The sequence below is a fragment of the Protobothrops mucrosquamatus genome, unplaced genomic scaffold, assembly GCF_001527695.2.
Source record: "Protobothrops mucrosquamatus isolate PMUCROS unplaced genomic scaffold, P.Mucros_1.0 scaffold1760, whole genome shotgun sequence".
NCBI lineage: Eukaryota > Metazoa > Chordata > Lepidosauria > Squamata > Viperidae > Protobothrops > Protobothrops mucrosquamatus.
The window spans coordinates 106,207-120,821 of record NW_015387900.1 but is presented as its reverse complement, the minus strand read 5'-3'; the positions used below and the strand labels follow the sequence as shown (position 1 = coordinate 120,821).

The 14,615-nt window shown below is 36.4% G+C and overlaps 1 protein-coding gene across 1 annotated transcript in view; it reads right to left on the bottom strand.

The window, feature by feature from the left end:
- Positions 1–10,698: 10,698 nt before the first annotated feature.
- Positions 10,699–14,615, bottom strand: part of MRPS6 (mitochondrial ribosomal protein S6) — a 38,954-nt gene continuing 35,037 nt past the window's right edge. The window contains exon 3 of the mRNA XM_015823081.1: positions 10,699–11,571. Within this exon, the coding sequence (XP_015678567.1) occupies positions 11,394–11,571 (178 nt within the window). The 3' untranslated portion in view covers positions 10,699–11,393. The remainder of the gene's footprint in view (positions 11,572–14,615) is intronic.

Sequence of the window (14,615 nt, the reverse complement as noted above, 5' to 3'; positions counted from 1 at the left end):
ACCTAGGGTGAATTTTAAATAGGGATAATTTTTAATGATTTTAATAAGAGACACAGCTACAAATATTTGGTTTTTAATTGGCTTTTATTGGGGAAATGTACTATGTTGTTTTAATATGCTGTGAGCCGCCCTGAGTCCCGTGGGGAGAAGGGCGGCATATAAGTCTTAAAAATAAATAAATAAATAAATAAATAAATAAGCATATCCTAGGGTCAAGCTCAACTCCTGTTAATATTGCTGTGAAAGGATTTGGCATTGTTTTCTTCTGGGATACTTTTTCAATGTTGGTCTCCTATCTAAATACCAACCAAGATTGATCCATTTGAGCTAGATCAGGCAATCCTGCCATTTATTGAAACAACTAGATAAAAGAAAAGCACAATTTCCCCTATATAACATATAGGAAAACACAACTGGAGCCTCTTTGACATGGTACCAGTTAAGAATTCAAAAGCTTTAGGCAACAGCAAAAACATTTATTTGCATATGTTTTAGTGCTTTATTATCAATGTGGAAGGAATCTGGCTTTATTTTTATCCACTGACTTTAAACAGAGATTAGTGGGAAAGTATAATTTGGATACAGAAGATCCAGTGCTTGAATTAAACAAATTAAACAAATAAACCTCTAGTCTGTAGACTGAGAAAGCAGGCAGAAATTTGAAACTAAGAAGAGTAGGAAATCAAATTGTGAAGTGGTGGTGAAGGTAAAATAGCATCCAAACATACAATCTTGAAATGCATGAGCCTAGAACAACAGCAACAACAACAAAGTGAAAAAGAGAAAGATTGTTCTAAAGGAAAAGCTTTTATATAACGGAGCAAGAAATTCTTACATATTAGTGCTGTAATTAAGGGTAAGCATATGGAGATCAATAGTTGTATATCTCCCTTGCAGCACTTTAATCAAATTATTTCCTTAGTATGCACATTAATTTTCTTCATTCTGTAAACTTGTCTCTAGTATCATGCCAGCAGGGAGGAGATCTCAAGTGGGGAATTAGCTTTAAATCCTTGGCAGCCACAAGAAATCAAGAACTGACCGACCGCCCACCCCATCACCCCACGCTCCATAAAACCTTAGCAATCTGTTCCCAAGATAATGCAAGCAATCTTGAAGATTCCTGTATAATAGGCAGAATATAATAAAGTACAGTAGTTAGTTTGAACTCTACATATGTGGATCTGGCTGCTTGTGCCTGATCCTCCCATACCAATACTATAGAAACCAGGCTATGATACAATTGGTAACAATAACGAACAGTGATAACAGCTAGAGAAGCAAATGTTAATGAGGACATAATCGGCTGTATGATATTATAGTAAAGTGACAGTCCTTGGTGACCTTCTTGCCTCTGGATGGGAGCCAGTGAGTAAGGCTTCCGCACCTTATATGAAACTATAGGCTCCCAAAGTTTTCAACTTTCTTTTTTGTTGTTGTTAGTTGCGAAGTCGTGTCCGATCCATTGCGACCCCATGGACAATGTTCCTCTAGGTCTTCCTGTCCTCTACCATCTTCTGGAGTCCATTTAAGCTCATGCCTCCTGCTTCAGTGACTCCATCCAGCCACCTCATTCTCTGTCATCCCCTTCTTCTATTGCCCTCAATCTTTCTTAAATCCTGACAATATCTGAGCCAAAATGTCCACTATCTGAGCCTGGTCCCACCTTTTCCAATTAGCATTTTTTAATAATGCCATCTTGAAAGAGTTTTGAGTTGGAAATAATATCTTAAGGAAGAGAAAGCCATAAGTTAGGAAGGGAAGAAGCTTGCTCTGTCCAGACTTGGCTACCTGGAACAGACATTTGCTAAATGAGCAGGTTTTACCTCTTGGTACTGTAGTTCTTTTTTCTGTGGATACTTGTAAAGAGCTGCTTATAGTTGCCTAACAAAAATAAAATGTTTAAATACTGCGACCCCAAGATTGTGAGGCAGGGATGTCTCATCCCCCCCCCATCCCCCCACAGCAGACACAGCAAGTTGGCATTTGGTATAACTCAATAACTTTGTACTGATGAAGAGTCACGCTAGATATGACCAAAGCCTTTACTGATTCAGTATTAAGTTCTCATAATGGCCACATAATGGCTAATGCAGAGGTCTCCAACCTTGGCTAAGCTGGCTGAGGAATTCTGGGAGTTGAAGTCCACAAGTCTTAAAGTTGCCAAGGTTGGAGACCCCTGTGCTAATGGGAAGCTATTAGATATTTGCTAATTGTGGGCCATTCAGTAACATTCTCTCATCTGTGTTCTCTGGCAATGCGTTGCAAAGTAATGTGGCCTATGAAACTGAGACAGGCCACTTCAGGTTTTGTGCAGCAGAATCCTATAAAGTAGTTATACAATATTGCATTTTACAATTATACTTGTATGATGTTAACATTACGGTTATATTTTTATCATAATGTAGTGTATATTTATTTAGATTACTGCAATTATTGCAATACTGTCAGACAAAGCTAAACAAAAGTTCGTCCATGAGAAGGGAGGGGGGAAAAATTATATCCAGTGTTTTACAGAAAAAAGAGATTTAAAACAAAACATGTAACCCCCCTCCCCCCTGCCAAAAAAAAAAAGACAAAATGGCAATAGCTGGGAAGGACCTGAAGAATTTGGTCTTTTTTTTCCTCCCTTCTCCTTCCGTATACTTCTTCTTTTATTTAATGTGTCTTTCTGCCCTATTTTTGGATTGTAAACCCTTCAACATAAACACCATGCATTTTGCCAGTTGTATTGTTCTGTGCAAATAAATACACACGAAGCAATAATAATAACAACTGATAGCCTAGAAAGGAGTAGCAAGAAGTAGTAATATTAGTAATGGCTAAGAATTATGATTGCTGCATGAGAAGAAACGCCAAGCAGACTCTATGCCGCCTTGCCTGTGCTCAATCATTCCAGAGAATTTCAGTCATGTACTACATAACTTCAATACTCCTTTTTATAGAATTTATTTTAATTAATGGCAGAAAGCTCTTCACATTCCTTAAACTGTTTTAACCGTGACAGTCCAAAAGGGCTAACTAAGTCCTACATTTCAACTGTTGGCAATATTTATCTTTCTCATAACATTCTCTATCCTCCATCATGTCTCATTCTACCATTTAAAAATCCGTTTCCCATCTTTGGTATAAAAAGATCTGCAAGAAAAAAAATGAAAAGCATCTAAAACAACATTTTAAAAAATGTTAAATTGCAGAATAACAAAACAGAATTTTGCAGTAGCAGCCAATAAAAAAGATGCATATTCAAACCTTATGGGCATAATATTACCATTCAATATTCCTGCTGCACATGCACAGCATTTTCGTATCTCATATATAGAGGCTTGTTATATAAGTTTCATAAAGTTATGAAACATGTTTTTTGTTAGATGCTATTTGCATTGTCATATAAATTTTGACGGCAGACAAATAGCTGTTGCTGCTGAGACCCCTCTATACCCTCTGTACCGTATATTAACACCGTTCCATGCACCTCAGCATATAGTCATTAGCCACATGGCCACAGATGTGTCTTTAGACAACGCTGGCTTCCTCAGCTAGGAACAGACATGATCACCAACCCATGAAGTCGGACACGACTGGAAAGAGGAAACCTTTACCTTCGTATTAATTGCATCCATATTGAATTGTATGAATAGTATTAGACTTCCAGATATGTTGGACATCAACTCATAGAATGTGTACTTTGAATGGAGAAAGTCTATGCTGGTTGAGGTGACACTTTTCACATCTGGAAGATACTGTCATGGCCTCCTCAGAGGCTGGTTCGGAGGAGGAGGAGGAGCTGAGACCATCTGACAGGGAAGGCATGTCAGAGGCTGAGGACCAGTGCTTTTTTTGTAAAAAAAAAAAAAAAAAAAGGTGCCGGAACTCACACACATCATACAACCCGCCTTGCCTACCCAAAAAAGGTGCCGGAACTCCGTTCTGAGCGTTCTATGACAAAAAAAAAAGCCCTGGTGAGGACAATGCAGGTATTGAAGGAGGTGGTTGACCAGACAGAGAGCTGCCTGCCTGCACAGACACGGGAGGATCTGCTGCTGACCAGCAGTGGTGCTGATAGGCAGCCGATCTCCTCTGATGAGGAACAGCAGCCTACTCTACTCAATCCAAGGGTAAGGAGAGTGGAGCGTAGGCAAGCCCAGAGAAGGGCTGCAAGGCTACTCAAGAGGAGGTTCCCCCACCTCTCCTCATACATACTGAAAACACCAGTATTTTGAATATCTCTTTGGTGTGCTTGAGTTCACTTTATTGTTGAATATTGTAGAACAGGGGTCTTCAAACTTGGCACGCTGGCTGAGGAATTCTGGGAGTTGAAGTCCACAAGTCATAAAAGGACCACGTTTGAAGACCCCTGTTGTAGAAGATACCACTGCCAGTTTATTTTCCATTACACAATTTTACATAATTTCTCTGTGGCTGCTCATTTCTCATTCCAAAAAGGACCAAGGGAGGAATTCTCTCTTGACATCTTCTCTTGGCATCCAAGGGAAGTGTGAGGGGGGGCTAGGAGTCTCTATTCTAACGGAGCAATGGCTATACAATGAATGTACAATAAAAGACAGGATACCAAATTTTACTCTTGAGAATTTCATTGTAATCCTCTTCTTAGTATGAAATTTTCAAAAGCAAGTTTTCCTTCATTAGATTGAGTGAGAACCAAAAGGAAAAGGGTAGGATAATTTGTTCATAGTGCTTTTTTGATCACTAATATTCTTGGGATTTTCCTCTCTTTTCTAAGTAATAATTATAAATAGTACTTGTACACTACTTTTTCATCACTATCTGCCCTGAACATCCTAATGTTAAAAACAAATCAAACAATGAAATCCCAGTTCAAAAGTGTAACTAAAACAACTAATCTAATTTAAAAGGGGAATACTTCCTTAGACTGGGCTTTCCCATAACCTTCCATATTTGGGGACCCTACTAGACCTTTTTTTATCTTCCTGAAATAATTGAGGGTTTTTAATATGCAAGTTAAAAGCAAGGGCAGTTTCCTCTCTATTGCATTGCTACCCCAAAATCATCGCTGCTAGTACTCAGTACTAAAAGCCATTGTGTTAAAATAAAATAGAATGTATCAAAACTGTACTAAAATACTAGTGATCCAGGCAGTTGCAGCAGTATTTACAGTCTCTTTGCTGAATTTGAGCTGGTGATTAAGGCACCAGGCTAGAATCTAGAAAGCTATGAGTTCTAATCTTGCCTTAGCCATGAAAGCCAGCAGGGTGATTTTGGACTAGTCACTCTCTCTCTCAGCCCAACTCACCGCACAGGGTTGTTTTTGTGGATAAAATAGGAGGAGGAAGGAATATTAGGTATGCTCACTGCCTTGAATTATTTATAAAAATAATAAAGGCAGGATAAAAAAAACCTAAAATAAAATTAAAAACTAAATTATAAACTCCAGTATACGAAAAGCCTGCCATGGAACTCCTGCTTCTGCTTCAAGTTTTAAATTCTGAATTGTGTTGGATTTTACTGTACTCTAATGAGGAACCAAAGAACAAGGACAAAGAATGTTGATGCCAAAGGCAGGGAATATATTTTGCCTTTTGCAGGAGTACAATACTACCGGTATGTGTGTTATTTGTTTAAAAAGTAGCTTGTTTCTCAAATATGTAGTTTAAAATAGTTCAAAAAAGAATCCGGCAGTAGATATATTTAGAGCATTAAAACAAATAAAACTGGAATTTGCAGCTGCAAAACTCAGATCTGGATAGGAGGTGGAATGGATGGACTGATTCAAAATAAAAAATTTGATTGGTGAATATTCGTATTTAGAAAAGAAATTTGCCAACTATTTAGGCATCAATATGTATCATCTCTTCATCATTTAAGATTTGACAAATTTCTTGAGATCATGTCTTTTATGTTAAGTCCTAGCATCTTAGTTTGTAAGCACTTTTAACTGGTATCAAAAATGTTTGCTTATGTTAATAGGTTTAAAAATAGTATTATGGCTGAGCTCCAACTAAATGTAATTAAAGAGAAAAATGGTCATGTTCCTTTTCTCTCATCCAATCACTTTCCCAATTTTGTTATCAGCTGCAAATATCAAGGGATCTCTAAACTATTTCTTTTACAGTTTGGATGTTCTTTTTCTTTTATAGGCATGTATGTATGTATGTATGTATGTAGGTAGGTAGGTAGGTAGGTAGGTAGGTAGGTAGGTAGGAAGGAAGGAAGGAAGGAAGGAAGGAAGGAAGGAAGGAAGGAAGGAAGGAAGGAATCATTTTTATTATTTATGGAGATCTTAGGGACGTTCCAAAATTAGGACTACAGTCCTTTATTCCAGAAGTTAGACATCTTTTTCTTTCAGATAGTTGAGTTGCTGGGGTTGCTTTATAATGAACCTAAAAGTTAAAACCTGGGCTTTTTTCCACCTGTCCACCTGTCACCTAGAATTAAAACTCTTCTCCACAGAAGAAATGTTCTGGCAGATGGGTGGAAGGATACAAGCATGAAAGGAAAGGGAAATTTAAAGAAGCTCGATATTTTTCATTCTGTTTCCCAAATATTCATTTACTTTTCATGGTGATATTCACATTTCCTTTAGCCAATTCTTTAGAGGATAATATAGCATTCCATATGCATTCAATCTATGTTATCTTAATATCCTATTGATCCAAATTTCAGATATTTCTATGGTCCTGATGGGGATTTGGATCATAATCCATGCTTCTATTCCATAAAAAGAGCTACTAAGTCATAACCACATATAATCTATCAACAAAATTCCAGTCTGAACTTCCAGTAGTAAAGAACTTTCTTTATATTTTGAAATGCTGTTCTCATCCATTTAATACTCTTTGTTTCCATCCCATCTGACATTCAAAATGCAGATGCTTATAATGTCACACCTGTGGTACTTGTTTTTCCCCTAGTGTATTATCTGGTTCAGTGATTTTATTCCTACTGATAACCATTATTTTTGCTTTCGTCTATATTTAGTTCATATTTTATCGTGACTCTGCTTGACTAACGGTAATGAAATGGCAAAAGGAACAAGACAGATTATTAAAGTACTTTAATAGATATGGGACATTATGGAGTATGCCTTTTACTGCGTTTTAGTCTGTGGAAAGGACAACAGAACCTAAAATATGAAAGTACTATTTACATCAACTAAAAGAATTCTGCTAATGAATGTAAAAAAAAAATGATGCTGAGACTGTTAGTGATTGGATAGGATGATGGCATTTCTAGAAGCTTGGGCAAATGTGAAACAAATTCTTAATGCCAGCATGTGAAAATGAATGAATCTTCTCAGAAGAAAATAATTTTGAAGCTGATCAGCAGGGCTTTTTTTGTCATAGAACGCCCAGAACGGAGTTCCGGCACCTTTTTTGGATGGAACCTTGTAGGGTAGGCAAGGCAGTTTGTATGACATGTGTGAGTTCCGGCACCATTTTTTTTTTTTTTACAAAAAAAGCACTGATGATCAGTATCTGCAGCTACATCATATTTTGAATCAATATTGTCAAATTTTACTGGCAACATTGCAAGATTTTGGAAAGTCAGTATCAATACAGTCAGTGCGTCACACAATTTTAACTGTTAGAGGGGCATTTAACTTCATTAATTGAAATTGTATGGAATAAAGTGCTGGAAAAGGGCACTGACAGCTAAAATAGCAAGTTGAAATATATTCTTTTTTCAAATCTCAGTGATTATAAATTATTGTCTCAATGAAAAATCTCTGAGAATCCTGTTGGCTTTCAGGTGGCTTGTTAAATATTGAATATTTTGAAAATCATTTATTTTCATCCAAGGTTATTCTAAAGGAATGCTAATCCTACACAATTGCCTTGTTTCTATATTGCAATTTTGTCTGGCCTCTAGGGTGCTGCTTCATCATATATTAAATTTTACAACTAATGCTTAGATTATACTTGATCCACTCGTTATAAATCTAGATAACAAAGGATTGTTATGAGTATTCTTCCTGCATCTCTATAAAATAAATGGGAATTAATTTTTATAGAAGATTCTCTACCATACAAGCCACATTTACATTAAAACATAGACAATATGGGAGTATATCCTTCCTATATCTCAATCTATTACTGTTCTTACTCACATATGACATTTTATCTGCACATCTAAAAATATAATGTGTGAAAAGGCTCTTTCAAGCACTTTTAGCCTTGTGACTTTCAGATGAAAACTTCTGGGAATGAATTCCTAATTCCTAAAAACTTCTGTATTTATCCAATCCCTTCCCTACAAACAAACAGACATATTCAGTTCTAACCTTTGCTCCGAAGTATTTTGGGAACCATCCCTTTCCCATCTTGAGTCTAAACTAATAGTATTTCCTTGGCAGAAGGCCTGTCTTCCAGACATGTCTAAGATAGGTTCAACCAAAGATCAAAATAGGCAAAATTGATTTATATTTCCTTTTACCCACGTGCACATCATTAAATTTTCACATGACCAAGCAATTATCTACTGCTCAAAAGCTTAGGGGAAAAGGAGTTTTACAGAGCTACACAGTGATCACAAAATAGTTTGTGATTTTCCAGGTTAATAATTAATAAACTGAGTAATCAAATATCTTTTTGTTTAATTCATATTAAGAATATTTTTATACAATAATTCACTCTTAGAGGCCACTGGAGGCAAAACACATTTGACCTAATTGTCACTGTGATGTTTGTAAAATCAAGCATTGCTTACATATGCATAATTACATTAAAAAATACAAATTTGCATAGGTGTGTGTGTGTGTGTATAAAAGCATGATATATATTGGAGTTGGATTGAAGTGCAAAATCCCTTTGATTTAGTATCTTGGAATATTGGTAGGTGGCACAGTAACTAGTCAATACCTGTTTTGAGCAAAACCTGTCAAGACTTTAACATTTTATATAGGAGATGGTGGCTGGATATTTCTCATTTTTTTGCCAGAACATCACTCATATAACATCTCTGCCATTAAATTGGTTTGTACAGAAGAGCAGCGGCTGGGCGGGAGATCTTCAGTTTTTTTATCTCAGCTGGTATGAAAAGAACTACTGTATACAGTAGAGAGAATGGTAAGAAAGCTTCAGTTATTTGGGGCTTTAAAAAGCTAATGCGTACTACAAACTTTAAATAGCTAATTACAGATCTGGGCAGCAGAGAGATTCAATTATATTTATATTTGGATTAAAAAGGAAATTGCGTACTAGAGCAAGTAGAGGGATTTAAAAGAATTGAATATATCTCATTGTGAGACAGCCATTATGAAGACATTTCTGATGAAAAATATTTGCGCATGAATACAACCATCTTATATAAATAAAAATGTAAATGTTCGTTTGTTCAAAATCTTAAATCTTCAAAAGTTCTTCACCGATTGCTTTGAAATTTTGACACAACATTGCATTCAAATACGCACGTGTTTTTATATAACTACTATTATATAGATGTCACACCTGACAGGTAAAAACATGCTTTTTTGAAAAACAGCGCCATCTGTTGGACGTAAAAGCAACACACGCTACGATTTTACGATTCCATTTCAATGTTTCCAATTTACGATCCATGTACGATTTCCAAATTTCCAATTTTACGATTCCATTTCAATGTTTCCGATTGCATTGTTAAATTGAATTTTTAGATTTTGATTTATTTTCATTTTGATTTAATTATTTCGTGTGACATTGCGTTGGAATTGAGCTGTGTCATTTACCATAGCGTTCATTTCGTGAGTATAGTTTATTTTTATCTTTTTTCATTGTTTTTCATTTCGTTTTTTTACCTTTCTTTTCCTTTTAACCAGACTGAGCCACAGCAACGCGTGGCCGGGTACAACTAGTAGTACAATATAATGTTTTGCTGTAATTGAGCATTTCAATGGTCAAATTTCCACTTTTTGCTTTACGATATCTGTGGCTCTCATCTTGATGTACATGTCACTGAAAGATGTGCATTAAGTAATACCTTAATTTATTTCCTCAGCTTTTTCTTTAACACAATGGTTTTGTGCTTTAAAATATTTAGATAAATTTGCATAATAGCCCTTAACATTAACAGAATTGGTCCATATTGATTTTTACCAGTACAGATCCAGCAATTTTCTGAACCCAAGTTTTTTAGACTGGGACATAACACTTCAAGAGTTTTGATTCCTTGAATGCAATCTCCTCAGTTTGAAGATCTGTTGGACTCCTATAACAATGAATCAGAAAAGGATTTCCAGGCTAAGAAAAATGGCTCTAGTAAATAAAAGGGGACAACTACAAGCAGATATAGAGCAGATCTGTTTTCTGTGGGGTAGAGCAGGGGTCTCCAACACACGGCCCATGGACCAGTATCGGGCCACAGCATGCCAGCAACCAGTCTGCACAAACAAGCAAAGCCCTATCCGCGGGATGCAGGCAGCACATAAAACCATGTACTCTCCGGTCCGCGAAAAAACCTCTCTTCACAGAACCGGTCCTTGGGGACCTCTGGGGTAGAGTAAAGCCTGTTGTAATAGCTGATGAGTGATGTTGGTTTTTAAGAATTACAACAATGGAAATTAGTGTTAAGTACTTAGTTATGTTAGAATGAATGTAACCCTGTGTTTTTTTTTAAAGAAGTAACCATGTGAGTCTATTCTTTTTGTTAATGCCTAGTTGGTTTTAAGAAAAGGATTTAGGGATTTCCCAGCCCAGTAGATAACATATTGAGGGAGGAAAAAAGCAGAATGTAGAAAAAATAAATAAAATGAGGCAATTGCCACAACTTTATTTAATCAATTCATTCACAGAGAATGCATTTAAAGCTGGTAAGATGATGAAACTGATTCAACTATCAATGCTATGTACTTATTGTAGCAAGAAAACAAGATGTCCATAGAGATTACATTTAAGAATATAATATAATAACAAGATAGGATCTTCCCTTATTTTGAAAACAAAAATTACGTTCAAGACTGTTAGGATTTTTAAAAGCTATATAGTTTTCTTAACTTTCATGAACTCAAACTCATTAGATTTTAGCTGTGCTAAATGGAAACAATATGCCAGAGAATAGACTACGTCCATTGGTCTATAAAACCAATTTTTGAACATTTTATTGTAATTCTCAACAATTTCATTCAACGTTTTACAGTTTTTATGAGTGCCATATCTAAATGATACAAATTGCTTTTAAAACTGTTTATTTGGGAACAGATTCTATAAAATATTAGGATTAGCTTTTTAGGGCAGACCAGATTTAAATAAGAGAAGCAATAAGGGGGGGGGGAAGCTCTCTGATTTTTACAATAACAAATTGTAAAACAAAAAACAAGAGTGGAGGTTATTGCCTTTAAAGTAGCCAAAACTTAAACTAGGTTGAAACATCATACCTCATCTCACACATGCTTATGATAAAGTTTGAATTAATGGTAATAGTATTATCATCACTTTTGGTTATTTCTTCTTCTGTAGTTCTTCTACATAATTGACTGGAATTATGCCTATACATTCTTCGGTCCGCTCTGTACGTTGTCTTAAAATACTAGGCCTGATTATATCAATGTCCCGTTTTAAATGGTCCAATAGATTCATAATTATTGTTGGAGAAGAATCAAAGTTTACCAAAAAATACCTGGAAACAAGAAAAAAACACAGTTAAAAGGTTTTATGTTAAAAAACATAATATATACTATATCTTGTAGGCACGATGAGACTCTAAACTGATGATGTACTTGACCCCTCTTTCAGGCTCAGCCTGGACATATTCTACAAAAAGTGTAACTAAATTTAAGCAAGAATGGCATCCATATTTATTACACAGCAAGAAAAGTACAAAAAACTAGAGTATGGTTTCTAAAATTTGTTCCAATAGTACTGCCAAATGGTATGAGAACCCATAAAGGGGCAAGTCAGAATTTCAATATTTACCTATATGGCTTTCCTTTTTGCACATTATTATTAATATTACCCCCCTCAAAAGAACAGAACTTCATCATGGTTGAGGGGCCTGTCTGTTCTAATTATGCTATGGGCTTTGCTGAAGAGGCACAACCATATGAGGCAGGCCTTAGCTGGACAGCTGGAACAGACTAAATCTGTTCCAAAAAATCCATTCAATATGCTGTCTCAAAGGTGCTTTTTCAAAAGGCAATTGGACTGTTTTTTTCCTTGAAGAAAACAATGCAGTTGCCTTTTGAAAAAGCACATTTGAGACAACTATGACCTGAATAAATGAGAATCTCCACAGACATTTAATATGATAATACATAATTTGAATTTCATGCCAAATCTACTGTCACCCAGATTAATAAGAGTTGTGTTGGGTGGTATGACTCCTGGGCATTCACTGAAAAAAGTGCTATAGGCTCAGCTCCCTCTGTAAGGCAACCAGGGCATGAAGCTGACAGGCTACTGGAAAGCAATTGAAAATTTGTTCGAAGGAAGAAAACTACTAACTATGGAATGTTTCTACCAATCAAAACCATCAAAACATGGATTTCAGAAATGAATATACCAGCTCTAGAAAAAAGACATCTGGATTTAGGGATTAATGAGCAGAGATTTATGGACTAAAGTGTAATTTTTAAACACAAGTTCTTTACCAATGTTGAATTGGAAGCAATTGAAAAATAAGCAACTCAAAACTTGGGTTTATTCTGAAATACCAATAATAATAATACCAATTTGCAGAGTGAGCAACGAACAGCAGAAAGTGAGGAAACTATTGATATTAACAAAGAACAATAAGAAACTGTAGTTACCAAAGGTTTGCAAGCACTTAATGAAAATCTAGTTGGGTAAATTAAGGACCAAATGAAAGAACTGAAGGAATAGGTTTATCAAAATTGAAACACATTACACGAAAACTTTGGCTAAAACAGGGAAGAATGCTAATGAAACTGTTGAAATGATTCCAATTGCAACACTGGCACAAACAAACCCAGTTGATGTATGCTGCAGCCTGTGCAACCAGTTATTAAGAAAGTTCTGTAAATAAATATTTTTAGTGTTGGGAGAAGGGAAGTTGGCAATCTTCTACGAAGAAGTCATATGACAAATTGAAATATTTTTATGAGTTATGCATCAAATGCAATAAACTGGAAAGTGGAAAGAAAGCTATTAAAAAACTCCATTACTTGCCTTTATTGTCCACCTGCAAAGGTTCAGAAACTACACAAGATGCCACAGAGAATATACGGAAGATATGTCTGCATTCTATGAAACTTGGTGACCTTTGTGGCTTGAGAGTGATTATCCATTTGACAGAAAGTTTTCCAACAAATCATTTGTCCATTAAGCTAATAAAAAAACATCTCCAAGATTGGTCACATTTTTTTCACTTCCCATTTTCCTTTTTTTCTCCCTAATCAACTTGCTTGCTGAAGAGTTTCCAAAACTCACAAATGTGTGTTATTCAACCAAAATTTATTCTGAGAAATGTGGAAGAACAAGCTGCTTAGAAAAATTGTCATGGATTCTTTTTTAAATTGTACCCAATTAGATTGACACAGATTCAAAAGAGATACAATAGCACTGGATTCTTTAACAGGTAGTTTTGTATATCACCCCATGAGGATTGGAGAGATGTTTTCTTTAAAAAAAAATACAAAATGAAACGTGAAACTTACAAATCTGTATGAGTGCTTTCTATTACTTCTAACCCATATTCTATTCTATTGCTATCCTCGCTCTAGAATTTCTTCTAAATTATTTTAGAATAATGGGAGTGTGTGCTTGATAGGAAGAACTCATTTTAAAAAAAGTCACATTTCTCCCACTGACATGGAAATCTTGCTTTCAGTATTAAAGGGTGGGACTGGTGAATTTTTGCCCCCTTTCTTTTGCCTTGTTCCAGCCAGAAATTAAATGTGCTCAAATGCAGCCATGCATTCAACATTTTCTCTAAACAGGGGTCTCCAACCCCCGATCCATGGACTGGCACAGGGCCACAGATCCATGGACTGGCACAGGGCCACAGCATGCCAGAAACGGGACTGCTCAAACAAGTGAAGCCCCATCCGTGGGATGTAGGCAGCACGCAAAACCACGCCCCCCCCCCCAGGTCCACCGAAAAACCTCTCTTCACGGATCCGGTCCCTAGTGCCCAAAAGGTTGGGGGCTGCTGCTTTAAAGCCCTAGGGCAAAAGCATGAATTTGATTTATTCTTTTGAACTACAGAAACTACCTTAGAAACATCAATTTTCTTTTCCGAATTATATCCTTAAGTAGACTTAAACAAGCAAAAATTACTGCAATTTAGAAGCTTGGCTAATGTTCTGCCTGTCAACAGAAAACAGATTATCAAGCCAGCAACAACTGTAGTTTTATGCAACCCAGCAACTTTACAATGTGCAAAGAAGCATCACAGTTGCCTTCACTTAAAGCACGGGTCGGCAACCCGCGGCTCCGGAGCCGCATGCGGCTCTTTCAGCCGTCTCCTGCGGCTCCCTGTCCTCAGCCACCATGTGCAGTCCGGAAAAAAAAAAGTAGGACTAAAAAAGTTCAACCAATCAATTCAAACTTCTCACGAAGTTTGAATTGATTGGTTGAACTTCTTTTGTTTGTGGGACTGCCCACAAACCTCTTTCCTTCTTTGGACTGCACGTGGTGGCAGCGGAGGAAGAGCCAGAAGGATTGCTGGAAAGGCGGCAGAACCTGGGTAAGGAGCCAGTCTCG